This window comes from Vulpes vulpes, chromosome 4, assembly GCF_048418805.1.
Source record: "Vulpes vulpes isolate BD-2025 chromosome 4, VulVul3, whole genome shotgun sequence".
Lineage (NCBI taxonomy): Eukaryota > Metazoa > Chordata > Mammalia > Carnivora > Canidae > Vulpes > Vulpes vulpes.
In genome coordinates this window covers 116,668,195-116,695,376 of record NC_132783.1, presented here as the reverse complement: position 1 = coordinate 116,695,376, position 27,182 = coordinate 116,668,195, and the positions used below count along the sequence as shown (strand labels likewise).

The window sequence follows — 27,182 nt, the reverse complement described above, 5'->3', positions numbered from 1 at the left end:
CAACCTGGGACTCGATCTTGGGTCTCTAGGATCATGCCCTGGACTGAAGGCAGCGCTAAACCACTGAGCCACCCGGGCTGCCCAGTAGCTAGGAGTTTTATGTTAGGAATAGATGTTGGATTTTGCCAAATGCTTTTCTGTGTCTAGTGAGATGATTATTTTTTCTATTTTAGTTTATCAATAATGGTGAACTACACTGATTTCAAATATTAAACCAACCCTACATTCTTAGAATAAATCCCATTCTGCCATAATACATTACCCTTTTAATATACTGTTGAATTTGATTTGCTAAAATTTTTTTTACAATTTTTGCATGTCTGTCCATGAAAGATTTTGATCTGTAGCTTTATTTTCTCATAACGTCTTTGTCTACTTTAGGTTCACATAATGTTCTTAATAAACCAGCTTTACCTACTGACCAATCACAAATATATTTGCATATCAATGGGTGCATTTTTGCCATAGGTGGGGGCATATACCATTTTGTTTTGGAAGAGTCATAATTTAACCTAATGTGTCTATTAGGTTAAAAGTTAGGTGTTTCCAACTTTTTAATATTATAAAAATATAAGCTCTCCTTTTACATAAATTTTTGCAAACACAAAGTATTCTTAGGATAAATTCCCAGGATTAGTGGGTCAGAGGGCCACATATTTTAAAACTTATGTATTATAAAATTGTCCCTCAGAAAAGCTATAACAATGTATATTCCCATCTGCAAAATACAAGATTGTCTGTTTTTCAAAACCCTTCCCAAAACTAGGTATAATTTTTTTAAAGTAGGTCAGTAGTCCTTGCACATGATGAAATCCTTCTCTCACACACAAATTGCATAGACTCTTTGGCCTAAATAGCTCTAAGTGGCCTTAAAATTTCAGAGGGAAAAAAGAGAAGGAGAGAAAGAGGTAATGTCTTTCTAGGTAGGAAATCACCATAATGACAGATTGCTAAGAAATATGTTTGTATCCCTTACTCTACTTCCAGTAGGTCCATATCTCCAGGGCAATAGTATAGCTTGCTAGATGGCAATCACTTTGATTTTCACACATGTGGTTGAAGGACAAATTAATCTATTTTTTCACTTACAGAATGTTAGATCTAGATGAACCCTTAACAACTGACTCGTCTAGTCCTGCATTTCATAGATGGGACAGAGAGAAGGAAGAACTTGCCCAAGATCCCATAGGACATTAGTGGCAGAGCCAAATGGGCGGATAAAATTACTGCTAAGTTCTTTGTTCCATCTGTGATTCTCCCACTTAGAAGAATATCCAAATAGAACACTGCCCTTTCCCCAACACACACTTCCCTAAATCAAGCTTTAAGGGAAGCAACTGCAGAATAGAGAAAACAATTGCTTTTGCATTTACAGTTGTGCTTGGTCTGTTTCCAGGGATACCATGGGCGAATGGCAGTCCTCTTCCCAGTAAATGAGGGAGATGATACAAATAATTGAATGTGGTTTTGGTTCATAGGTACAAAAGACCTCTGAAGACATCCAAAACCAAAAAAGGCATAGCCTGAGAGATATGAGTACTGACTTGTGTCATGTACATTTTTCTTGGAAAGATAAAGAAGTCACTAATTAATATAGAAATATTGGGGTTTGATGAATGTATATAACATCCACAATGGAAGTCAAGTTGGGGATGGGAGGAAGAGCTACTAGAATAAAAATAGATAATTATGCATAGACACCTGTGGAGTTGGCTATGGAATGGTTGATGGGTTGGATCAACTCATAGAGGGCTTGGTATGTTCCAAATACACACCCTAAAAGGCCCAGGATGCTGATCATGATGTCTTTTGCAATGGTGACACAGCTCATGTCTTCAGGATAAAAGGTGATGAGCTCCAGGAGGGGCGGGATGATGAGGGCCAGGGCACTGCTGCTCACTGAGCCCACAAAGGAGATGACCAGGTCCAGGCGGGGGATGAGGATGGCTGAGACACCTGCAGAAAGAGAAGAAATTTAGAATCATTGATGGTTCCTGCAAGAAGGAAGCTCAGAAACAACCATTTCTTTGGAGCCTTATAATCCCATAGATGCCTGACAGACTATTTTGGAAAGGTGGGAAAGAGTTTCATTGCAGATGTAAGCAGGAGGTCAGGTACTGTGGTTCTGGACTCTTCAGCTCTATTTTAATGGCCAATATAGATGCTTTCCTTCTATCTATTGGGTTTTTTTGAATATAATAGTTATTTTAAAGGCTCCTCTGTCATCTATCTATTATCATCATCTTCTTATTAAAGAGGTGGAGGCATCTAGAGCCCTAGAGGGAATGGGATATGGCCGAGGCCACATATTCTCTTGATGAGAATCCATCGAAATGCCTGTCTAAGGCTCTTTCTTCTAGGTGCTCAATAAATGTCTGGCTCTTAATCAGACACTGAATCTACTGTGAATTTTTACTACTCTACAAAATATAGCTACTGTCAAGAAGCAAGAATGAATTAAAAATGAGATGGCGGGATCCCTGGGTGGCGCCGCGGTTTGGCGCCCGCCTCTGGCCCAGGGCGCGATCCTGGAGACCCGGGATCGAATCCCACATCGGGCTCCCGGTGCTTGGAGCCTGCTTCTCCCTCTGCCTGTGTCTCTGCCTCTCTCTCTCTCTGTGACTATCATAAATAAATAAAAAAAATTAAAAAAAAATAAAAATGAGATGGCTTTGTCATTGTCAGAATCTCGACTACTTGTTTTCCTACTCCTAGAATGATCCTGGTAATTAAAAGCATAAAACATAAACACAGCAATAGGCTGCTCTCTCCCCACCTTTTCTAAAACAGGGTCTTCTTACATCTCCATCGTTTATACCTATGATGAACATAAATATGAATTTTCCATGGGGGTCCAATTTCAATAATGTATGAATGAATAAATATAGCAATTATGTGATTTCACTTTGCACAACTGTATGATTTTCCTATGAACAAATTAGGGGAAAAACTGTCTTGAAAAGCACTCATACTAGCCTGCTGGATTTGAAGAAAACCTCACTTCTTTCTGAAATTGCTGCAACATCCAGTCAGATAATGGGACTCATCGACTCTCACAGTTGAGAATTCATCATCCCTTTGATGGGATGGTCATGTCCACAGCTTTCCCTTCTCAGATATTTAATAAATTGTTTACTTAGAGGAGGGCACAGAGAGGAATCAGTGTCTGTTCTCCAAGAGAGCCCATACTGACAGGACAGAGAAAATAATGTAAAGGAAAGCTATAATGCAAGGTAGGCTGGAGGAACTCTCTAGAAAGATCATGCTCATAGACCTTCCATAGCCCTCCATTGCCGATCTCCTTTAGCACAAGGTCTCTGATGACTCCCTGCCAGGTCCTCTGGCTTCAGATCTTATCACTCCCCACTTTTAGTTTTCCAAAGAGGCCAGTACATAAGTACTTGTCTCAGATCTGTGCACAGCCTACTGCCTACACATGGTACCTTCTTTGCTCCTCCATCTACTTCCTACTTATCTCTTAGATCTCAACTGAAATATCACTCCACTGGAGAGGACTCCCTGACCTGACCTAGGCTAAAATATAGGACCTTCTTATGTACTCTTAGAGAACCCTCTTCTTATCTTAACCATCATACGGTGGTACATCATTATGTACCATCGTAACATTCATCACAATGTGCTATAGTTATTTCTTTGCATATATTTCTTACTCAGCATGTCTTCTTTATTATTCATTATTGTATCCCTAGTGCCTAGCACAATGTCAGGCACACAGTAGGTGCTCAACAAATGACTGTTGAATGAATGAAGGATAATGGAATTGACAGAAGAAGGAGGAGGAAGTGGTCATACCACATATAATAGAAGCAGGGCATGTCGTTAGATGGTCAGCTCTGTCTAACACTGCCTTCCCTGATCTTAAATGGCCTGAACTACTCAGTTTTTCTCAACTTAGACCCTTCCTATTAGGAATTATCTCAAAACAATAGAGCCACAGGTCCCTAATGTCTTGGTACAGACTGGAAACTCTGTGATACCTTAAACCATCAAATGTGCTGCTTCTGCTTCTAGAACTCCATCTATGTGAACATCTGAAAGCATGTTCTTCTGGAAGCCTCCAAGAAGTACAGTTTCTTCTGACTCTGAACTGAAACTGCATTTCCTCAACTTTAAACTAAGAGTCTCTAAAACCAAATTCTCTCTCTCTCTCTCTCGTGTGTTATCTCACAGGTGTTTAAGGACAGATATAGAAGTTCCCAAGCCTTCGTTTCTCCAAGAAAAACATCCCTAGATTTTCCCCCTTTCCTCATGGGGCACCATTTCTGATTTGCTTCAGAGAAAAAAATTTCCCAGCCCCACTCATGATATTTCTCAAACATCTACAACAGTGCCTAAAGTAGAATGAATGAGTGAACCAATGAATGGAAGGAAGCATTAAGAAAGGAAGATGGAAGGAGGAGAAGAGTAAATATTGCACCCAAAAAATGATTTCCAAGACTAACAATCAGCCCCTTGTTTGCCCCTATAATTCAATGCCACTTTATGATAAGGGACTTGATCTTAATTTATAATAGGAAGGAATATGGCACATGATAGAAGAAGACAGGCTTAGGTGCCATAGAACCTGTGTTCAAATCCCAACTCTGTCACTTAGCAGCTGTATGATTTGAGTGTGTTACTTAAATTCTCTAGGCCATAGTTCCTCCAGTTGGTAACATTATGTTGCTAGGCTGTCACGAGTATAAGGCAATGTCAGTATGGTGCCTGGCCTCTAGCAGGAACATAGGAGTGTGAGTGAATGAATGCTACTTCTTTCTCCCATAAACCATCCAATGGATACTTTCCATGTGTAGACAGTAGAGACGATTGCAACATGTGATCATTCTGTTAAGCCCCCTTTTCAGGTGGAAAGTTGAGGTGCAGGGAGGTGAACTATCTTGCTCAAGGTCACAAAGAAGGTAAGTGGCAGAGTCAAGGATACTGGGGTAGATGCCAATGTGACTCACAGCCACAGCTTTGGGCAAAGAGTGCCCTTATATTCTACTCACAGGTCAGACAGACCAAGGCGGTGCGGACAGACAGGTCTATTAACAGTGTCCAGCTCTCTGACACCTGGGAGATGACGAAGGGGATGATGATCTCGGCTGGGACGTGGAACTGGAGGGCGTAGGTGAAGAAGATGCCAATGGAGTACATCAGCTTGACCGACTGGTACAGCCTGCAGACAGATAGATAGGACATGACATTTGATGTAACTTCCGGGCAGGGCCATTCAGGACTCACTCATTGCTCAGAAGCTGGTACCTGTCACCCAGTTACAGAACTGGCTCAGGCCTGACCTGCCATCAGAGCCATCTGGGAAGCTCATTAAAAGTGCACATTCCTGAAAATTCTGATTCAATAGGCCTGTGGCTCAGGTGTCCGTGCCTTTAATTCTTTTACTTTCTTAAAAAGGTATATTTGTATAGAGTAAAATTGCTAGTTCAAAAGTCATATAGTAAAAAGCTTCCCTTCCACACTCGATCTCCAGCCTCCAGTTCTTCTTTCCATAGGCAGTTCCTCAACAGTTTTCTTGTAGCCCTTTCAGAAATAATCAGTGCACATAAAAGCTTATACCCGATGTAGGTATACCTACACACACACACACGGTAGCATCCTTTACACACCACTGAGCTCTATTTTTGTTCATTAAATATATATTGGAGATTGTTTCCTGTAAGTACACATAGACTTGGCTCTTCTATTTAATAGATGCTTGGTATTCTAATAATGTAGATCACTATAATGTTTTTGGCCCAGTCCCCAGCTAATCGATATTTAGATTATTCCCAGTCTTTCACTAGTAAACAATGCTGCAAAATATATCCTGCTACATACATATCTATGCACATTTAGCATACATCATGAGAGGTGAAAATGCTGGCTAAAAGTATATGTGATTTCAATTTTGGATAGCTATTAACATTTGTTCCTTTGTTGTCCTGGCATATTGGAATGCTTGCTTCCCCATATCCTTGTCAAAACACAATGTGTGAATATATGCTAGTCTTTGCCATTCTGTTTTTTTCTGGCATTTCTATCTTTTCAAACATATAAAATGCCATTTTAAAAATTCGCCTGTGAACTGTGTGCACATGCCCATTTTTTCTCGGGTTGTTGGTCCTTTTCTTAATGGGAAGAGGTATTTCTCTAAGACTCCTCTGGGGAATCTGATGGCCAGCCCGGTTCAGAGCAGATGTGAAGTTCTCATGGCACCTGATGCCTGTTTTCTAGCTGAGGCCCACACAAGGAAAGTGCCGTGTCCAGGGTAGCCAGTGGCAGCCTGAATGGCCCGGAATAGAAATAGCATATTAGAATGATTATCTTGACTTTAAAGAAATCACATTATTACCCCACCTAGTCATTATCACAACACAATGAGGTAGGTGGGGCTGGTGGTATTTTTCTCATTTTATTAGCTGTGGCCTTGTGGGAAATGAATGCCCTACCATTCTACTCACCTCTGAAGGAACAGGCTGTGGGGAGATATAACAATGACAATAGCTAATACTTGATTAGTATTTACTATGTGCCAAGCACTTTTCTTTTCTAAGTAGTCTCTACACCCAACATGGAGCCTAACGTGGGGCTTGAAGTCATGCATGACCTTGAGATCAAGACCTGAGTTGAGATCAAGAGGTAGATGTTTAACCAACTGAGTCACCCAGGCACCCCTGTGTCAGACACTTTTCTAAGCTATATATATATATATATATATAGGACCCTCAAGCATTATATATATATATATATATATATATATATATATATATATATATATCCTCACAATCACTCCCCGAGATAACATGACAGTTATTTATTTGTGATGTTCATTAATACTTCCAGTTCTTCCAGGCAGTGGTAGAATTTTACTTCCTTGCCTTTTGGGGTGAAATGTGGCCATAGGACTTGCTTTAACCAAAGAAGTGCAAGCTGGGTGAACATACATGTCACTTCCCAGGGAACCTTTAGCAGCTTCATGGTGAAGGGCCTGATTCACCCCACTCTCTGCCATGGCAGCATTTGAGGGAATGGCCATCTTATCATTCTGTGTCCTTGAGTGGGGATAGTGTAGAGCTGAGCCCTAGCCACCCCATACTGGGCATGTAGCATGAGCATAGATTAAGCATTTGTGTGTGTTCAGCCACTGAGATTTTGGAGTTGTTTATGACTGGAGCATAACCAAACCTATATACATAGGCATTAGTATTGTCATTTACCGACAATGGAAATGAGGTCTGCAGGATTAGGTAGCTTGTCTAAGGTCACATAAGAATCAGGATGCAAATCCCTTTACTTAGCTTTAGAACCTGTGCTCTTCAACACTTGGCTCTGCTGACTGCTTAGTCTCAATGCACTCAGTATACTGCCAGAATAATGATAATGGACAACACTTGGTGAATGCTATGTGCCAGCCCCCAAAATGTTACCTGGACGAATGAATGGATGAGTGGATGAATGATCAAGTGTAAGAACCCCAAACTAAATTCCAACTGAGGCATAACAATGGCGTCTTAGGTCCATTTCTGGAACTGGAGGCCTGACTAATGGTCCATCTGTGGGACCCTCAAGCATTATTCTGGAATTATACTTTTTATTGTTGCTATTTGTGCTTCCTAAACACTCCCAGATCATTCTGCGTTAGGGTCTTTAAACCATAGAGTCAGACAGATTCAGTGTCAAATATCACAAACAGTGTGAGCTGGGAAGGTTCCATGTGGTCACTCCAAACAGCAACTTCCTCATCTAGGGAATGGATTTCATAATAATCATGCTAACTCATAGGGCTATTATGAGGGTTTAACCAGATAATGCACAATGCCTGGATTGTCAAACCTATCTGTTATCATCATACGAACACTGGCAGTTAATATATGGTGTTAGTGACAATCCGAAGGAATGCCACATTCTGTTGCTAAGGCTCAGATCCCAGGACTCTGCTCCCCTCGCATCACCCCAGGCAGGCAAGGACATACCAGCAATTAGGTAAGTTGAGGGTGATGCTGGCCTGGGTACTGGACCCAAACTTCATGTAGCCCAGTGTCCCCAGGCAGATGTAGAGGATGATGACAAGGGACATCCCTAAGTACAGCACAAAAGAAAAGTGTTGTGGATGCTTCATCTGATTTTTGAGAGGCAGAACCTAAAAGTGAAAGGAGATTGAGAAAGAAGAGTCAGAAGCATGACTCCTCATGAAGGATAAGGTTTCCCCTACGGGTACAAACTTTTTTCTTTGGGTGGCCCAGGGTCAGAAAGGTCCACACTCCTTTCTATTTGCTTCCACTCTATTGCCAGGAGTGCCCTACTTGGCCTGGGCTAATGAGTATATTTGCACTCAGGCTTCAAGGCTTAGTGTGGTGCATGGAGTGGTTGGTGACCCAGTGCACGGGTCCTAATTTTCCCTTCCAGCAGGAGCAGATCATAGGAGCACTTTTCATTAATACTTTAAGACTTCTGGAATGGCCAGCTTCCCCAGAGGGCACCAGGGACCATTCTTGCAAACCTCATGTCCATCTTACCATACCGACGCCTTCAAACGTGAAAATGGCTGTACCAAAGAACAGTAAGAATGTCTTCCAGCTCGCCATCAAGGGGAGGCTACTGGGATCCGGAATCTCCTGAAAGGGAGTAGAAGAAGGGCATTGGTTTTGCCATGGCATAGGAGTCATCCTCCAACTTTGCCTGTTAGAAAGCTGGGCCACATCTGCCATCAACAGAGACACTATCAGGAGCACCTGTGAGATAGCTAGAGCCAAATCAGCCTTCTTATCTTTAAAAAAGTTCTTGAGGCACCTGGGTGCCTCCATCAGCTAAGTATCTGACTCTTGATTTTGGCTTAGGTCATGATCTCAGGGTCCTGCAATGGAGCCCTGTCACCGTCCCATCATTGGGCTCAGCACTCAGTGGGGAGTCTGCTTGAGAATTTCTGTCTCCCTCTGCCCTTCCCCCCACTCATGCTCTCTCTCTCTCTCAAATAAATAAATAAATCTTAAAAAAAAATTTTAAAGTTCTTTATTTATTGTAGTAAATTATACATAGTCTAATTACATATACATATAAATTATACATAGCCTAAAGTTTACCATTTTAAACATTTTTAAGTGTACAACTCAGTGGTGTTGAGAGCATTTTCACTGATGTACAACCCTCACCACCACCCACCTCCAGAGCTTTTTCATCCTCCCAAATCGAAGCTTTGTATTTGTGAAAGAATAACTCATTACCCAGCTCCTGGTCACCCCTATTCTACATTTCCATGAATTTGACTACCCCACGTTATCTCATATAAGTGAAATCATATAATACCTGTCCCTGTCCTTTTGTGACTGGCTTATTTCTCTGAGCATCTTTTTAAGCTTCAACCTTGTAGTGTGGATCAGGAGTTCATTCCTTCTTAAGGAATGCATTGCATGTATTTGCCACATTGTGATTTCCCACATCTTTACATGTGGGAGAAGTGGGACCCAGGGAGAAGGGAGTTGCCCAAGGCTTCTCTGCAAGTTAGTGGCACAGCCTGAGTGAGAATTCAGGTTTCCTGTCTTCTCATTCTCCAAAGCCTCTTTCTCATCACTTCCCCCAGAGTCCTACAGTCTAGTAGCTGGTGTGCATGCAGAGAGAATGATTAAGAGACTTCCTGTGGTGGGCGGAATACTGGCTCTTTTCCCAAGATATACATGTCCTAGTCCCTGGAATCTGTGAATATGTTATGTTATATGGCAAGGGAGAATTAAGTTTTTAGCCTGAATTAAGGTTGCTAATCAGCATACCTTAAAATAAGGAGACTATCCTGGGTTACCTGGGTGGGTCCAATGTAATAACAAGGGTCTTTAAAAGTGGAAGAGGGAATTGAAAGAAAGAACTAGAGAGAGGGTGGCATCTCAATGGAAGGCTGAGCCTTATATTGCTGACTTTGGAGATGGAAGGGGACCATAAGCCAAGGCATGCAGGTGGCATCTAGAAGTAGGAGCAGGCAAGAAAACAGATTCTCCCCATAAGCTTCCAGAAAGACACCCAGCCCTGCTGGCACCTCGACTTTATTCCAGTGAGACACCCAGAAATGTAAGATAAATTTGTGTTATTTTAAATGGCTAGATTTGTGATGATTTTCTACATCAGCAGTAGGAAACTAATATAGCCCCAAAGATTTTCAGATTCAAAGAAATGAAGCTATAATGGTAGAATTTCAGGGTGGTGATAATGGCAAAGCATGGGCCTGGGAGGCAAATTTTTCTGTTGATCAGTTTCCTTGTCTGTAGACTGAGGATAAGGGTAGTATTTACAAAACATAAAATATATAAAATAGTATCACTGTAAAGATTCAGTGAGTTAATATATGTTAAGAACTTGACACCAAGTAAATAAAATGTCTTTATCATACGTGTATCCCTTGTCAACCTACCACCATTGTAATTTTTGTTGGTTTTTAGTGAGGTATATCCTCCCGAATGGGTGTGACTTTCATGAGAGCAGATACACCACCAGTTTCACCTACCACTGAATCCCAGTGCTTTGTACCATGCCTGCGTCACAGAAGGTATTCACTAACTGTCACCTGACTCACTGCTATCCAGTGTGACAATGAGGATGATGGTGATGATGTTGACTAGCTTTTGTGGCTTGTGGGCAGAAGTGTTCACAGATGTCACTTAGCAGAGGCTGCTCAGAGGAGGGCACCTTTCTCACCTTCACCCACCTGTAATACTATCCTATCTTTCCCCTGGTTAGTATCTAGAACCCCTTCTGCAGTCAATTTCAGGCACAGACCTGTATGATATACTCAAAGATCAGAGCCATGCTCCCCAGGGTGGTGATGTTGGCCAGCGTCGAGAAGATGGACAGCATCCTGAGGTTCTGGATAAACACCAACAGGACCACGAAGGGCAGGATTGTCAGCATGTAGAAGTGGATGTCCAGGATGGGGGTCAGCGCCAGGATCTTCCTGGGCTGGCAGTTGTTGGAGGTCATTTGGGCTTCTTCTACCATCTGACATAGACATAACGAGGGGCAGCATAGTCAGAGTTGTCAGATTAAATACAAAATACCCACATGAGTTTCTAGTTCAGATAATTAACAAGTAACTTTTTAGTAAAGTATGTCCCAAATATTCCATAGGATATACTCATAGAAAAAAAAATTCTTGTGTATCTGAAATTCCAACTTACCTGAGTGCCGTATATTTTTATTTGCCAAATCTGGTAACCCCAACTGTAGTGCCCATGACTTTGACAAAAGGAAACCCTTAGAATCTAAAGATCTCTTTTTGTCATTTAACCCAACCTCTTCCTCCTCGTCAAATGGTTTCCTCTCATATACTCGGAGAATGGAAGTTGATTACACAAGAATATCTTCTTTAACTTTAGATAGCCCTAAAAGTTAGAAAGCTCAAATACTGAGTAAAATCTATCTGCTTGAATATTTCATCTACAACAGTTGCCGTAGTTCTGGCTGTTTGAATGCACAAAACCAATTATGCTCCCTCTATTCCATGAAGCCAAGAAAGAACACTGTGATTGATTCGTTATGCCTCATGGAAATGCAACGAGGGCAAGATTGCATCTTGTTTGTCTTACATTTAATTAGTCATCTTTACTGTGACAACCCTGAAATACCTGAAGTGAATCTCACCAACACTTTTCAGGCTAAAAATTCCCAATTGTTTCTGATTGGACATGATTACAAACCTCTCTCTCCATCTTGGCTATATTCCCCAGATGTTGCTTTGGCTTCTCAATAATCCTCTTAAAAAGTTATTTTTGGGGCACCTTTGTTTGGCTCAGGTCATGATCCCAGAGTCCTGGGATGGATCCCTGACTTGAGGCTCTCTGCTCAGCGGGGAGTCTGCTTCTCCCTGTCTTTCTGCTCATCCCCCTGCTTATGCTTGCTTTCTCACTCTCTCTCAAATAAATAAACACATTTTTTAAAAGTGATTTATAGGACTGAGAGAACTCCCAAGTAGTCTGATCAAGCATGAGAAATGAAACCATCTCCTCCCAAGATCTGAACACTACACTTTTGCTAATGCAGTCCTAGCAGTGGGATGTCTGCTTTTCTCCCACTCTACCCAGAAGTATCCTCTTTACCTGTTGTAAGTTGTCTGCCATAAACATGAAATAAACACTGCAGAATCCCAGTTGGGTGGTAATTAATAAGAAGCTGACAGTGTACCTGAGTAGGAAAAGAGGAGACAGAGGGAGAAAACAAATTACTTTAAAAAATGTATTTATTTTTATTTTGAAATGATTATGTGTTATTTTTTTAATACTTTGCTTTTTTTTATTTTGAAAAATTTGAAGCCCACAGAAACAACGAAAAAATCGGTATAATTAACATCCATATATCTTTTAACTAAATATGCCAATTGTTAACTTTTGGTCCTACCTGCATTATATAAATATGTATGTGTATGAATGTACATATTCATCCATACACACACGTGCATTCTTTTTCAGAACCACTTGAAAGTCAACTGCAGATATCATAATACCTCAACCTTAACTCCCCCAGCATATCCCTTTGAAGACTATGAGATTCAGTATTTTGTCAAATGCTTTCTCTGCATCTATTGAAAGGATCATATGGTTCTTGTTTTTTCTCTTGCTGAAAATGGATGAAAGATCTAAATGTGAAATAAGATTCCATCAAAATCCTAGAGGAGAACACAGGCAACACCCTTTTTGAACTAGGCCACAGTAACTTCTTGCAAGATACATGCATGAAGGCAAAAGAAACAAAAGCAAAAATGAACTATTGGGACTTCATCAACATAAGAAGCTTTTGCACAGCAAAGGATACAGTCAACAAAACTAAAAGACAACCTACAGAATGGGAGAAGATATTTGCAAATGACGTATCAGATAAAGGGCTAGTTTCCAAGATCTATAAAGAACTTATTAAACTCAACAGCAAAGAAATAAACAATCCAATCATGAAATGGGCAAAAGACATGAACAGAAATCTCACAGAGGAAGACATAGACATGGCCAACAAGCACATGAGAAAATGCTCCCATCCCTTACCATCAGGGAAATACAAATCAAAACCACAATGAGATACCACCTCACACCAGTGAGAATGGGGAAAATTAACAAGGCAGGAAACCACAAATGTTGGAGAGGATGCAGAGAAAAGGGAACCCTCTTGCACTGTTGGTGGGAATGTGAACTGGTGCAGCCACTCTGGAAAACTGTGTGGAGGTTCCTCAAAGAGTTAAAAATAGACCTGCCCTACGACCCAGCAATTGCACTGTTGGGGATTTACCCCAAAGATACAGATGCAATGAAACGCCGGGACACCTGCACCCCAATGTTTATAGAAGCAATGTCCATAATAGCCAAACTGTGGAAGGAGCCTCAGTGTCCATAGAAAGATGAATGGATAAAGAAGATGTGGTTTATGTATACAATGGAACATTATTCAGCCATTAGAAACGACAACTACCCACCATTTACTTCAAAGTGGATGGAACTGGAGGGTATTATGTTAGTGAAAGTAAGTCAATCGGAGAAGGACAAACATTATATGGTCTCATTCATTTGGGGAATATAAAAAATAATGAAAGGGAATAAAGTGGAAAGGAGAAAAAATAAGTGGGAAATATCAGAAAGGGAGACAGAACATGAGAGACTCCTAACTCTGGGAAACGAACTAGGGGTGGTGGAAGGGGAGGTGGGCGGGGGGTGGGGGTGACTGGGTGGCAGGCACTGAGGTGGGCACTTGATGGGATGAGCATTGGGTGTTATTCTGTATGTTGACAAATTGAACACCAATAAAAATAAATTTATTTTTAAAAAAAGACTATGAGATTCAGAATATCAACTTCAATGTCCTCAAATATGTAGTCCATATTTTAAATAACCTAATTGTCTCCAAAACATCGTTTATAGCTATTATTTATTTTTTGGATTTAGGATCTAATCAAGGTTTACATATTGCATGTGACTATGTCTCTAGTCTTTATCCATGTAGAGCAGCCTTGTGAATATCCACATTTTTTGGTTTTCCATGACATTGGCTTTTGGGGAAGGATCCAGGCCAACTGTCCTATAGAAATGTCCCACACTGGAGGCACCTGAGTGGCAGGATGGTTATGCATCTGTCTTTGGCTCAGGTCGTGATCCTGGGGTCCAAGGATTGAGTCACATCGCAGGTTCCCTGAGGGGAGCCTGCTTCTTCCTCTATGTCTCTGCCTCTCTTTGTGTGTGTGTGTGTCTCATAAATAAATAAATGAATAAATAAATAAATAAATAAATAAATAAATAAATAAATAAAATCTTAAGGAAAAAAAAAAGAGAATGTCCCACATTGTGGACTTTGATGACTGCTTCCTCATGTTTAGATTCAGGTAAGCATATTTGGCAAGCATACCACATAGGTGATATTTTGTACTTTTTCCATCATATTGGGAGGCCCTGGGGTCCTGTGGCTCCACTGTGATGATGACAGTCAGTTGTCTCCATTGCCAATGCACATTTCCCTTGTTATAATCTGGAAGTAAAGCTTTGAGACAATATGAATATCCTGTCCTCTCAAACCAAGGGTTTTAACATTCATTGATCATCCTTGTCTGAATCAATTATTTCATCTGTGGTTGCAGGGTGATGGTTTTCTAATCCTGTAATTGTTTCTAAATGTATTGGTTGGCATTTAAAAAATATGTATTCTTCCTCTTTTTTGGTATCACACACACAAAAAAACTCACATTAACTTTGAAAATTTAGTATATTATACTCCATTATTGTCATTATTCTTTTGGATTCTTCAATTATCTCAAATTTGAAGATGCATTTATTGTTTAAGGGACCAAAATATGTTCCTCTACTTAGATCAGTTTAGATGAGATTCAGTGTGTTCAGGGTGACATGGCCGTGGACTTTAGTTCAGTGGTTTTCAAAGTTGGGTTGCTGTACCAGTTGCATCAGAATTACCTGAGGTTTATGCCAAAAATACAGATTCCTGACTCTCTAATGCCTATCAAATCAGAAGCTCAGTGATATCATATGAGACCAGAATAGGGATGTTTTCTCTTTCTTTATTATGGAAATTTTAAAACATATACAAAAGCAATGACAATAATCCATGACTCCTCGTGTGACTATCCCAGCTTCAATAATCACTAACTTTTTGTCAGTCCTATTCCAACCATCCCTTTACCTACACACGTGCTTATTTTGTTGGAATATTTGTAGCAAACTAAAGAACTCAAGGTACTTCATTGTAAATAATTCTATATGCAGCTCTAATGGACAAGGACTATATATACATATATATATATATCCAACATTATCACCCCTTGCAAAATTAATAATAATCTTTATATCATTTAATAACAGTCCATATTCAGATTTCTCCAAATATCTCAAAAATATTTTACTGCTGGTTTCTAAAGTCTATACTCTGTGTTTTGTTTTTATGTCTCTTAAGTTTTTAAAACTGCTATATTCCCTTTGCTCTCTTTTTTTCCCTTACAACTTTTAACTTTTTGGAGGGTGTTGAAGATACCAGATAATTTACCCTGTAGTGTGTCTCACTTTCTAGATTTGGTTGATGACTTCCTCATAATGTCAGTTAATGCATTTCTCTATGCCCTGTGTTTCCTGTATACTGATATTAGTTCTAGAAGCTTGACTAGATTGAGGTTCTTTATTTATCTCTCTGGCAAGGATATTTCCTGGGTGATAACAATACTCCCTGCTGTCCTGCTGTATCCCATCATAAGACACATTGTGTCTGGTTATCGCATGTCTAGACATGAGATACTAAGATTAATACCTGGGGTCAGATGACATCAGTGTTGTCTTCCTTCATAAAGTTTCCCAATGACTTTTTGCCTAATGGCTTGAGCATCCATTGATGATTGTTGCCTTTATCAAGCTCCCAGGTATCCCTTAGCACACTAAAAATTACAAATCATTGTTTAAAATATGTTCCCAACTCTTTTTCAGTTACTGAGCTTCTTGAAAAATGGTACAGTATAATGAGTGGGAGCTAGATGTTCAAGATTCAAGCTCTTGCTCTGTCACTAAATTCCCCTGTAACCCTGGGCAGCTTTATTGCCCTATCTGGGCTCTACATTTCTCCATTGAATAAGCATGGATATGGTGATCTCTAAAGACCCTTCTTACCCAAAAGTTTTATTCAGGGGTCATCAGAAACAAAAACTTTGGTGGGAAAGGATGAACAATTGTGAGTCATTTGTTATTATTGCCTCATGACCTCACCTGTCTGATAATCAGAGTGACTTCTGATCAAGAGAGCGATGACCTACTGAGAGTCCCAAGAGAGGAGCTGCAGAAGGGATCTTGGCAGTCACAATACTGACTCACTACCTCGTGAAGGGCTCTGCTGAGAAAGGCTGAAATGTTAGGTTTGGGTGAATTTCTGTGCAACTGCAACTATATCTGTTTGTGGACATGTTATTTTTTTCCTTATGAGCTTTGGTCATCTCATATTTCTAGGACAATAAAGACTCTCCCTGCCCATCTACAAAGTCAAAGATATGATCAGAGACACTAAGACAAAGAAAAGCATCTTGTATACCAGGCACTTTTCATCACGCAAGGAAGCAGCCTGAATGTTCATTAGGGGAAGGCTTGAATGAAACCATGGCACATGTCCCCACGGAGGAACATCCTGAACATTCACAAATAATCAGATAAGCCCAGGACCATCCTAAGCTGCCACAGGACACCACGAAGCTGCTGCCAGTTGCCTGGAGACAAGTTAGGAAAGCAACATGGAAGACCTTTACACATGCACACACCCTGCACCCTGGAGACAGATCCTGTGCTCCGGTTGGTCACAGTTGTTCATATGAACCCCCAGCAGGTGGTGCTGAGAGGCAAGGTCTTCATTGTTGGGGGGAGCAGATCCAAACAAGAGCTTCTCAGATGTGCACACCCCAGATCTGGGATTTAGCCACCTTGGAGGGCCTCTTGCCCCATTCCAAGCATACTGGCTTTGTTCTTTCTTATGCACCTCACAGCATCTGGGTGTTTGGAGGTGATGACTAGTCAGGAAATTGAAATTGCCTGCAAGTTCTGAATCCTGAAACTAGGACTTTGGGACCATGCCAGAGGTGAGCAATCCCCCACTGTTCCCAAGACCATTCACACATCATCTGAAGCCACTGGAAACCAGTTGTATATCTTTGTGGGTGGAAAGAGAGGCACCCAGCCCATGCAGGATGTGAAGCTGCATGTGTTTGATGCAAACACTTTGACCTGGTCACAGACAGACACACTTGGAAAACTTCCAATCTCCCGGGCATGGTCATGTGGTGGTGGCAGCAGGGACAAAGCTCTTCATCCATGGAGGCTTGGCAGGGGACAGATTCTATGACGATGTGATTGCACTGACATAAGTGACTGGAAGTAGCAGAAACTAAATCCCACTGGGGCACCTCCCACAGGCTGCACTGTCCACTCAGCTGTGGCTTTGGGGAAACACCTGTATCATCTTTGGAGGGGTGACTCCCACAGGAGCACTGGATACAATGTACCAATCTCACATAGAAAAGCAGCATAGGGGGGACCTTGCATAAATTTGAAACTTTTCTACCACCTGGACCATTGGATCATTCTATGTGTCATTCCATGGCCAGTGATGTGTAATTCTGAGAAAGAAGATTCCAATTCTGTCACTCTGAACTGTGATATGGAGAAAGGGGCTTCTACGGGCAAAACAGTGACCCAAGCTGTTTTTTTTTTTTTTTTTGACCCAAGCCAAAACAGTGACTCACATGAAGAAAGTCAGGCTAACATGCTGTTCTGTATTGTGCTTGGTAAGATGAATAGAGAAGGGGAAATCTAGTGATTGCATTTTGACTCTAGCTGACTAATAAATTGCACATTTTTGTTAAAAAAAATCAGGTATGGAATTTTGGAAAGTGTGGAAAGAAACTAGACACATTGTTAGATGAAAGAGCAAATTTCCAGAAAAATATTCTAACCAGTGTTCAGGAAAATGCAAAATGAAATCTAAATTTCCACTCACACACATATACTCATGAACACGCAGAGACAAAGTCTAGAAGAATATTTACTAACTAGGTATCACTGGTTACTTATTGGATGAAGAGTGGGGATGGAGCTATCAGAGGAGGTTCTCTGTACTGCTCTACAGTTTGTAATGACAACATATTCACTTAACCCTGCATAACTCGGAACAAAGGAGGATCAGGTGAGGATTATTATTGATCTTACTACTCCTGCCACTACCACTATGACATCTATGAGTAAATACTACCTGCCCCACACCGAGTGGGTCCTCAGCCAGGCATTTGGGCAGGTTTCCAGGCTGTACATCATGGCCTCTCCATAGTTCACAAAAGTCTTTTGCAATCTAGGGAAAGGACAAGCAACATGTAACTTAAAACATTTTTGTTAAAGGCACAATTTACTCCCAAAGTGAGCAATTATTATATATTTGTGTGTTAACATGAAGCATTCTAGACATTTTCTAGCAATGGTATTAACAAGATATCTTATAATACACTTTTAAAACTTTGAGGAGACTGCCTTTCCCCCCTTTTTTGTGGTGGTCTTCTTAAACATTATTATTTAAGTTAAAAAAAGTTTTTTAAGGAAACAGTAGCTTTGCATTGACTTAGGTCATGCAGACCAGGAAAAAGGGGTCATGAAAGGTGTGAGATGTGTAAACCTAGTCAGGGGGAGGAGGAAGTAGGAGAAGAGGGGGTGTGGGTATGGCCAAGCTAGTGATCAACTGCTGAGGGTGTTGGAACATTTGAGATCCCTGCTTCAGACCAGATCCCATGCAAATGTGGTACTGAGGTTTCTGCCCAGCACCTGTGTAGGATGTGACACCTCAGTCACAGCCTCTGCCCTAGATGGCCCTTCCTAAGGACCAGGAAGGGCCTGAAGAGGAACCACTTGTGAGCAGTGGAGCAGCAGCAGGTAGTCAGGGGATGGATCCCCACTAAGGGGAGTAGCTGGGAGAGAGAAGGAGATTCAGACTTGGGTCTTGGGTTTAAAACCAACACCCCTCTCCCTTAGATGGCTGAGAGACCATGAACAAGTCTCTTTAGGTTTCTGAGTCCCAGTGTTTTTCACACACGTCTGGGGTTATTTTACTTATTTATTTATTTTTTACAGTCTGGGTTTAGGGGAGGAGACAGTGACCAATGAATGTAGAGACGCGCTGGAAACATGGCGTAATCCTTCTATTTTTATTATGCTTCATTGTGCTTGGTATTCCCAAATAAATGAGGTCACATTGCATAGGAGGGGCATATTTATTAGTCTGAAGGTTATAAATTCAAAAGCTGTGGGGCCAGGCAGGTATCAGTAACCTGGGGAGAAGGGCTGGTATACCACAGAAGCAGGAGAGTGAAGACTACGCCAGGCCCCTGGAGCACATCCTATTCTAAAAGGGATCAACTGGGACTTGGTTCTCCAGAGCAATGAAGGAATGACACTACAGAGTTGCCAGGTTGTCTAATTGGCAAGGAGAAGGTGGTGTTTGTTTGTTTGTTTATTTTCCCAATGTGACATCTCTAGGTTTTTAAACATGAAATAAAACAAAACAAAACAAAAACACTGGGGCAGCCCGGGTGGCTCAGCGGTTTAGTGCCACCTTTGGCCCAGGGCGTGATCCTGAAGACCCGGGATCGAGTCCCACGTGGGGCTCCCTGCATGGAGCCTGCTTCTCCCTCGGCCTGTGTCTCTGCCTCTCTCTGTGTGTGTGTGTCTCTCGTGGATAAATAAATAAAAAACTTTAAAACAAAACAAAACTGTGAAGATCTTAGACCATCAGTCTGTAACATCTATATTAGAAAAAAATGAAAAACAAGTCATCAAAAAAAAAAAAAAATCAAGGGTGCCCGAGTGGCTCAGTCGGTTAAGTGCCTTCGGCTCAGGTTGTGATCTTGAGGTCCTGGGTTCAAGCTTTGCATCAGACTCTGTGCTCTGTGGGGAGTCTGCTTCTCCCTCTGTCCCCCTGTCCCCTTGCTCATGCTCTCTCTCTCTCTCAGGTAAATAAAGTCTTTTAAAAAATCAGGAAAAGACTTATCATGAATGGCTTAGGTATCAGAAACATACAAGTGATATAATTGTCCCAGTAAGCTTAAGGGGAAACAGGATTTGCAGAATGGTTGGAGTGGGTGCCACAGGCCTTTGAATACTGGCTCTGCAACTTCCTAGAGTGTGACCCTGAGCAAGGCATTTAATTTACCCAGGTCTCCGTTTACTCATGTGTAAGCTGGGGATAATAATAGTACCTGCCATAAAAGTTTACTGTAAGGAGTAAACTCTTGTTACTTAAACACTTGTAAAGCTCTGGCCAGGTATCTGGCACATGTAATTGTGTGATAAATTTAATAGTTGGATAAGTAAGTGCTATTAAAAGAGTTTTGCGAGCTGGAAAGTGTGCTGCAAGTTGGGTGTGACTGAGATACTCCAGATCCACCTGTTTGATAATTTTGCTTTATGAGAAGTTTCAGTTACTGTCTCTACTTTGACCTATGGGGAGTTTCTGCATATCTATAAGACCCCTTTGGATTTGCATGCCTCTGGAGCAGCTAAGTATTACAAATAGAGAGCCACCAGGCAGTTGGCTAGAAGGAATTACTAATCACCCACGAATTGGTTGGTTTATAGATATGAAACTTGCAACAAGTTTGTCTTCACTGCATTTGTCTTCTCTTTCAGGATTTTTTTTTTTTTGCATGGCAGTTTCAAATATGTAAACACCAAGTATTGTATGGATGCTTTATTAATGACTAGAGCCATTGTGAATTATTCATTTCAACTATGTTTTTTTTGCTTTTACTAAATTTGTCTCAGAAAGAATTTGCCTGGGACAAATTACCCCTATAAGGTGTGTGTGTGTTTTGAAGTTGGGGGAGGGAGGGTGTGGGGAGATAAGAGGGAAGGAAGGACATACTAAGTATCTTGTATGTTCTCGGTAGTTTATAAAGCATGCTTGCGTCTTTTATCACCTTTTTTTTTTTAAGATTTTATTTATTTATTCATGAGAGACACACAGAGAGAGGCAGAGACACAGGCAGAGGAAGAAGCAGGCTCCATGCAGGGAAACTGACATGGGACTTGATCCCGGGTCTCCAGGATCACTCCCTGGGCTGAAGGCGGCGATAAACCACTGGGCCACTGGAGCTGCCCCCTTTTATCACTTTTGACCTTTCCAGGTACAGATATTTAAGGCAGAGGGTGCAGGAACTTGGCAAAGTCATCCAGCAGATTAGCAGAGTCAGGCCCAGACATAGGAGTTTCCAGTTGGGATTGTCTAACCCTCTCTACCACCTCTGTAGAATCTAGAGCAGTAGGTGTGTGTGGTGGTGGTGGTGGTGGGGGGCGGGGGGTTTGAAGTGGCTGGTTAATTGGGTCAGTGGTCAAAGGAAACTCAACACAGATGGGGTCTGGCCCTGGGGAGAGAGGAAAGCAGGATTCTCACCTCTGACTGAGGTGGTGGGCACAGTTCAACAGGATGACCATGCAGTGCACAGTGAGGATCCCAATGGCTAGCAGGCTGATAGGACCCACCTGGAGGGGAAAGAGAGGTGGGGACAGTGAGCCATACACTGATCATTCCCATAACTAGCCCTCTTCCCGTCTGGGTGCAATGGTCCCTTTCATCATAAAGCTGCCTTTGGGATAGAGGTCCTTGCCTGAATGTCCTTGTGGCCGTAGACACTCTAGTTTGAATGCCTTTGGAGTTAGCATCACTGCAAATCAGCTGTCTAATCTCTGCTGGCACACTTCCTGTGACTACCCCACCACCTCCACAGATAATCCATGCCTTTCCTTATCTGCCTGGAGTTCTGCCGTCTAGATCCCTTGTTCCTTTTCTCATACCCTAGCCCTTACCTCCTCCAAGATACTCGAAGACCAAGGTTTCTTCTTTTAGGACTTCTCTTCCTCTAGCATAGAATTGCCAATGGGGGCGTCAGTGATATTTTGGACCAGATGATTCTTTGTTGTGGAGGCCTTCCTGTGCCTTGTAGGATGTTTAGCATGTTCCTTGATCTCTGCTCAAGGTGAGTGGCACTCCCTCTATGAGTCTGACAGCTGAGAACGTCTCTAAACATTGTTCATGTCTCGGGAGGTGTGTGTGCAACATTGTCCCCGGTTGAGAATCATTGCTCTAGTATATCTAATTCATCATTAACCCTTCTATTTAAGGATTGCATATATTTAAGGTGTGAAACATGACAATTTGACACACATATACATAGTGAAATGACTACTGCAGTCAAGTTAATAGAACTACCTTATCCTCACATAGTTTCCATTTTTTAATTTGTGTGATGAGATTAAAAAACCGAGGTCATTAGTAATCCTAATCTCTCAGATATGATCAGAGGGGAATAGAATAAAGAGAGACTCTCTCACCTCTCCTGTGCTGGACACTTGTGCCTTTATAGATGTGCCCTGATGTAACAAATGAGAGATGAAGAGCACCTGTAGATTTCACTAGAACATAGCCTCCATCTAACAGAGACTTCTTTTGATCTTCTTTACTTCTATATTCCCAGTACCTAAGAATCCACATAGTAGGTGCTGGTATGTATTTCTCAAATGAATCATGGTCAGAAGCTCTGGGAGATGGAAGGCAGAGGAATCACTAATGACTCTTCAGAAGCAAAAATAAGAAGATAACAGAGCTTATCTTCAATAGCATATACCACACTGGTATAGACAGTTTGGCTAAGGGCCATGTGGTAATAATACTCTTCAGAAGTTCTAGAACTCTGATGATTTCAAGGGGGAGAGTCTCATCTGTGGGTTGGAACTGTTACAGGCTGGAAGTCAGGTCAAAAGAAGTCAGGGTCTTTATATGCCTTCCTTTGACATGCAACCCACTTACCAGACCTGGATAAAGGGAGAAATTAGCATCACCTAAATGGAAATAATATATTTGGCATCCATCCAATTCAATAGCCATGAATTGGAACTTCCTGTGTGTCAGTCTCTATAGCAGTTATTGTGAGGAGATGTAAGACTACATCAGTGAGTTCCTGCACTCAGGGCTTTCAGGTAAGTGAGGAAAGTAGGTATACTAAAAAATTATGTCTTCTCTTTGTAAGAATTCTGGGTGAGGTAGATATAACTTCTAGAAAAACACAAGGGGAAGGTGGCATTAATTTTAGCAGGAAACAGTAAAGTTTCACGGAGGAGGCAGATTTCAAAAGACAAGAAATAAGGGAGAAGAAATGGCAGATGCGAAAAGATAGAGGTGGGATGATGCAAGGTGTCAGTGGACTGGCAAGGCCTTCGCTATCTTCCTCTTTCCAGCTGCTTTCTCACGGCCAACCTCCTGGTTTGAAACAAGAGCCAGTGTGCATATGTCTGTAGGGAGTAGGCTGTGAAGGTACATGAATGAAATGGGCTGGGTGTGTGGAGGATGATAGTACGTACCAGTGTGTGAGGATGGTGGGTCTTTAAGTATAGTGTGGGGGGGCATTCGATGAAGGGGTTCAAAAGGTACCAACTTCTAGTTATGAGATAAACAGGTACTGGGGAGGTAATGTACAACACAATGAACCATAGTTAATACTGCTGTATAATGCGCCTGGACGTTGCAAACTATATGATATATAACATCTATATGTGTACACGAAGAGATGGATGTTAACCAAACTTACTGTGGTAATCCTTTTGCAATATATGAATACCAAGTCATTATGTGGTACACCTTAAACTTATATGGTACTGTATGTCATTTATATCTCAGTAAAACTGGGGGGAGAAAAGAATAATGGCCTATCCCCTCTGGGAACACTCCATTGGACTCCAGGTTGACTCCAGGGGGATTGATGCCAAGAGGCACATTTCCTATTGCAGAGGGTATCCCCAATTGTCCATTGATAAAAGTGCAGAGTCTTTAGGGGCCCACTACCACTTTCCCCCAAATTGGTATACCTAGTTTCCATTGCACAGGTCCCTCTTACCAATAAGCCAGCATTTTTCATGGCCAAGGGAAGTCCCAGGAGTCCTGTGCCAATGTTGCATTTCAGTAAATGGACCAACGTTTGCATGATCCTGTAGGGGGAGAGTAGGGAGACAAGAGGGTATCTTAGTGGATGGGAAAGGTGACCCAAAATTCAGGTTCCTTCCAGCATCTCCAGCACTGTCTTTTGGGAAGAGGGACAAAACCAGGTGAAGTGGACTCTGGAACATCTGATCCAGGGCTGGTGCTAGTTTAGGTGACTCAACAAATATTTAACACACAACAGGCTCTAAAGAAAAGATTAAAAATTCCTCCCATTCTGGATAACTCCCTGCCAGCAGTTTATGCATTAACACATCCAGTGATTTTTTTTCACAGCCAATTCACTCAATATTTATTGATACTACTAACTGCCTGGCATTTTAGATGGACAATGAAAAAAAATTACTAGTAATTTTCTCAATTTCTAGAGTAATTATTGATACCTGGTTATTTATTAATTCGCTCACTAGAAAAAACATAACCTTTCCCAGCATATGGGATATTTATGCTGGTTCTAGTTCACTCCATCCATTTTCTCAACCAACATTCCTGTGAACTATTCCATGCTCTGCATTGGATACAATTTAATAACAATTGTTATTGCGCATATAGAATTCTTACTACGTGCCTGGCAGGGTGCTGGGTACCAGGGTTCTAAACACTCTCCACACCTGCGCTGGCAGTTCCTGCCCAGCACCACTCATCCATTGGGAAGGGAGAAGGTGGGACAGGATCATGAGAAGAGAATCAAGAAGGAACTGAAATGAAAAGCTGAGTGCAAGAGCAATGAATTCAGAGGTAAGAAGCACTGAGTTCTGAGTTCTAGCTGTGCCATCGACCTCCGAAGTTTGGTCACTACTTTGCAAAGACCCTTAGCTGTGTACATCTTCTGTTCATCTGCCAAAAAAAGAGATAGAAAAAGGCAATAATTCTTGCCCTGCCTACCTCCCAGGGAAGAATCAGAAGAGGTAATGACATGATGAATCTTGGAATTATGAAGTGCTTCTAGGATGTGAGGCATCCTCACCACCACCACCCTCATCATCACCATCTTCTTCATTATCAGTATCACTACCACCTTTAGTCTGACTTTATGGTGCTCACCTGCTAGCAGGGCCCCTGGAAGGGGAAGCAGATTTGGGTTAATAGAAAAACAGCAAGTAAGGGCTGGGTTAAGTAGGTTGAGGTGTCCCCTGCCCCTGGAATGAAAGGTACATTGAGGAAGCCTTTGGAGGTACCTCCTTGTGCAGTCTTAGGACTGTCTACAGGCAGCTTGCCTCGGTCACACATTGGGTCCCTTAGAGACCGTGCTCATCACTCCAGGTCTTTGTCCCATCTGTTAGGGATTCAGGACTGTGTCAAATTTTACAATTCAGTAACAACCTGGGAGAGGGTTGGGGCTGAGACAACAGGGTAGGCCCTTGGCATCCCCCTGACTCTTCATATCTTCATTAATTTGAGGATGGAGGAGGGTACCTGTTGTCCCTTCACTTACAGGAGGCCATTTTTATAACTTTCATTTCTTGATAATTGCAATTATTGGAAAACATGTCAAAGCAAAACAAAACAAAACACTATGTTTTATGTTTTGTCAAATTTCTTAGTAATTTCTCCAACAGATAATGCTCTTTCTCCCCCCTTCCTGCCCTCTGTCCTTCCATTCCTTAGTTCTTTCCTATAGCATCATCTTATCCAAGCTGAATCAGATCTCTTTTCTGATCTGAAAAGGTAAGACCAACTTTTGGAGAAACCAGGTGCCCTAGATAACAGCATTATACATCAGGGCCTTGGATGGTGAAACACACGTTGGGATTTTTTTTTTTTAATTATTTTCCCTTGAGAAATGATACATTGCTATTGTAAGATGAAATACCAAAATTCTACTAATTGGAAATAACCATGGTTAGCATTTGGACTAGCATTCCTCTGGGCATTTCTGTTTGTTTTTAAAGGTGCACACTTTCACATATGCAGAACCATTATTATACTGTTTCCTAAATTAATTTTCTTTATGAATGGTGTGTCCCACACATTTTCCACAAACAGATTTCCTTCACCACTTGTAATGGCTGTATTATATTCTACTGTATGTGTGTACCATACTTTATTCAGACAGTATCTTCTTATTTCCAAATCATCCATATTATAACTGGTGCTTCAATAAAATTATCACGAATATGTGTGTTAATAGCTCATTAGGAAGAATTCCTAGAAGTGGTATTTATTGATCAAAGGATATATTTATTTCTATCTGTACTTAAAAAGTACCTAAGTAACACACAGTATGAAATTCAAAAGGTAAAACAAAAACAAGAACCAAAACCCCTTATGTAGTGAATATAAACCTCCCTGCCTCTCTGTCTCCCAATCCTCTTACCCCAAAGCAGCCACTGCTGCCAGCTGTGTGTGTGTGTGTGTGTACTTTCAAAGGAAGCATATGCCAAGTATTTGTATGTTTTATATAAGTAGGTGTTAGGATTTGACATACATTACAACATTGCCATCTGGAAAGGTACCAGTTTAATTCTTCCTAGAAGGATGAGCAAGGGCATTTCCTAACACCCTTATCCACACTAGGTATTGTCATTTACAATCTCATTATGACCAAGGATGTTATTTGGTCTGATTACTAGATAATAGTTAAATTTCCAATAAAGCTCTAAGAAAAAGTTCTGTGTGTCTGAGTTTATAGTAGTAAAAGTAGGGTCAAGGGGCTAGGAGGTGACCTTCTGTGTCCTGGGTGAGTTTGTAGGAGGGAGGGAGGGAGAGAGAATGAATAATAGCAGATGTAAAAGAGTCTGAAACCGTGGAAGAGCAAGCAGCGTATGATAGAAACTGTTCCTAGAATCAAGCTCACATTGGGGCGGCTACTCTGCTTGGATTCTCTGCAAAAACTGGGAGACAAGGGTCATACCCAGAGCCACACGGATCAACCTTCTTAGGTTCTGCTTTCATCTTTCCTCCACACATGTGTTCAGTTGGGCTAAGAGTGTTAGGAAGAGAGAAGTAGGCAGATGTGGCCTGAGCTGTGAGGGCAGCATCGCTTGACCTCAGGTCTGGAAGGGCAGTGAGGCCACTTACGATAATCTGTTGGCTTCTTCAGTAGGATGGACATTCTCTGAAGCAACACTGCCTCTACTCTCCGAGAGTGACTTGGACCTGTTGTCCAAGGGGCTGGGCTCTCTGTTGAAGTCTCTTCCAAGCAGTGACGTCTTCAACAT

General features: G+C 41.5%; 1 protein-coding gene and 1 pseudogene across 1 annotated transcript; one reads left to right on the top strand and one right to left on the bottom strand.

Moving 5' to 3' along the window:
• Nucleotides 1-1,687: 1,687 nt before the first annotated feature.
• Nucleotides 1,688-27,182, bottom strand: SLC36A3 (solute carrier family 36 member 3). The gene is made up of 10 exons (XM_026009829.2): nt 27,043-27,182; nt 23,921-24,011; nt 21,424-21,512; nt 18,241-18,336; nt 12,078-12,162; nt 10,762-10,980; nt 8,517-8,615; nt 7,974-8,140; nt 5,010-5,179; nt 1,688-1,956 (listed from the first exon to the last, which is right to left on the bottom strand). Exons 1-10 carry the CDS (start codon nt 27,180-27,182, stop codon nt 1,688-1,690), a joined length of 1,425 nt encoding a protein of 474 aa, XP_025865614.2.
• LOC112927656 (rab9 effector protein with kelch motifs-like) lies at nt 14,856-17,805 on the top strand (annotated as a pseudogene).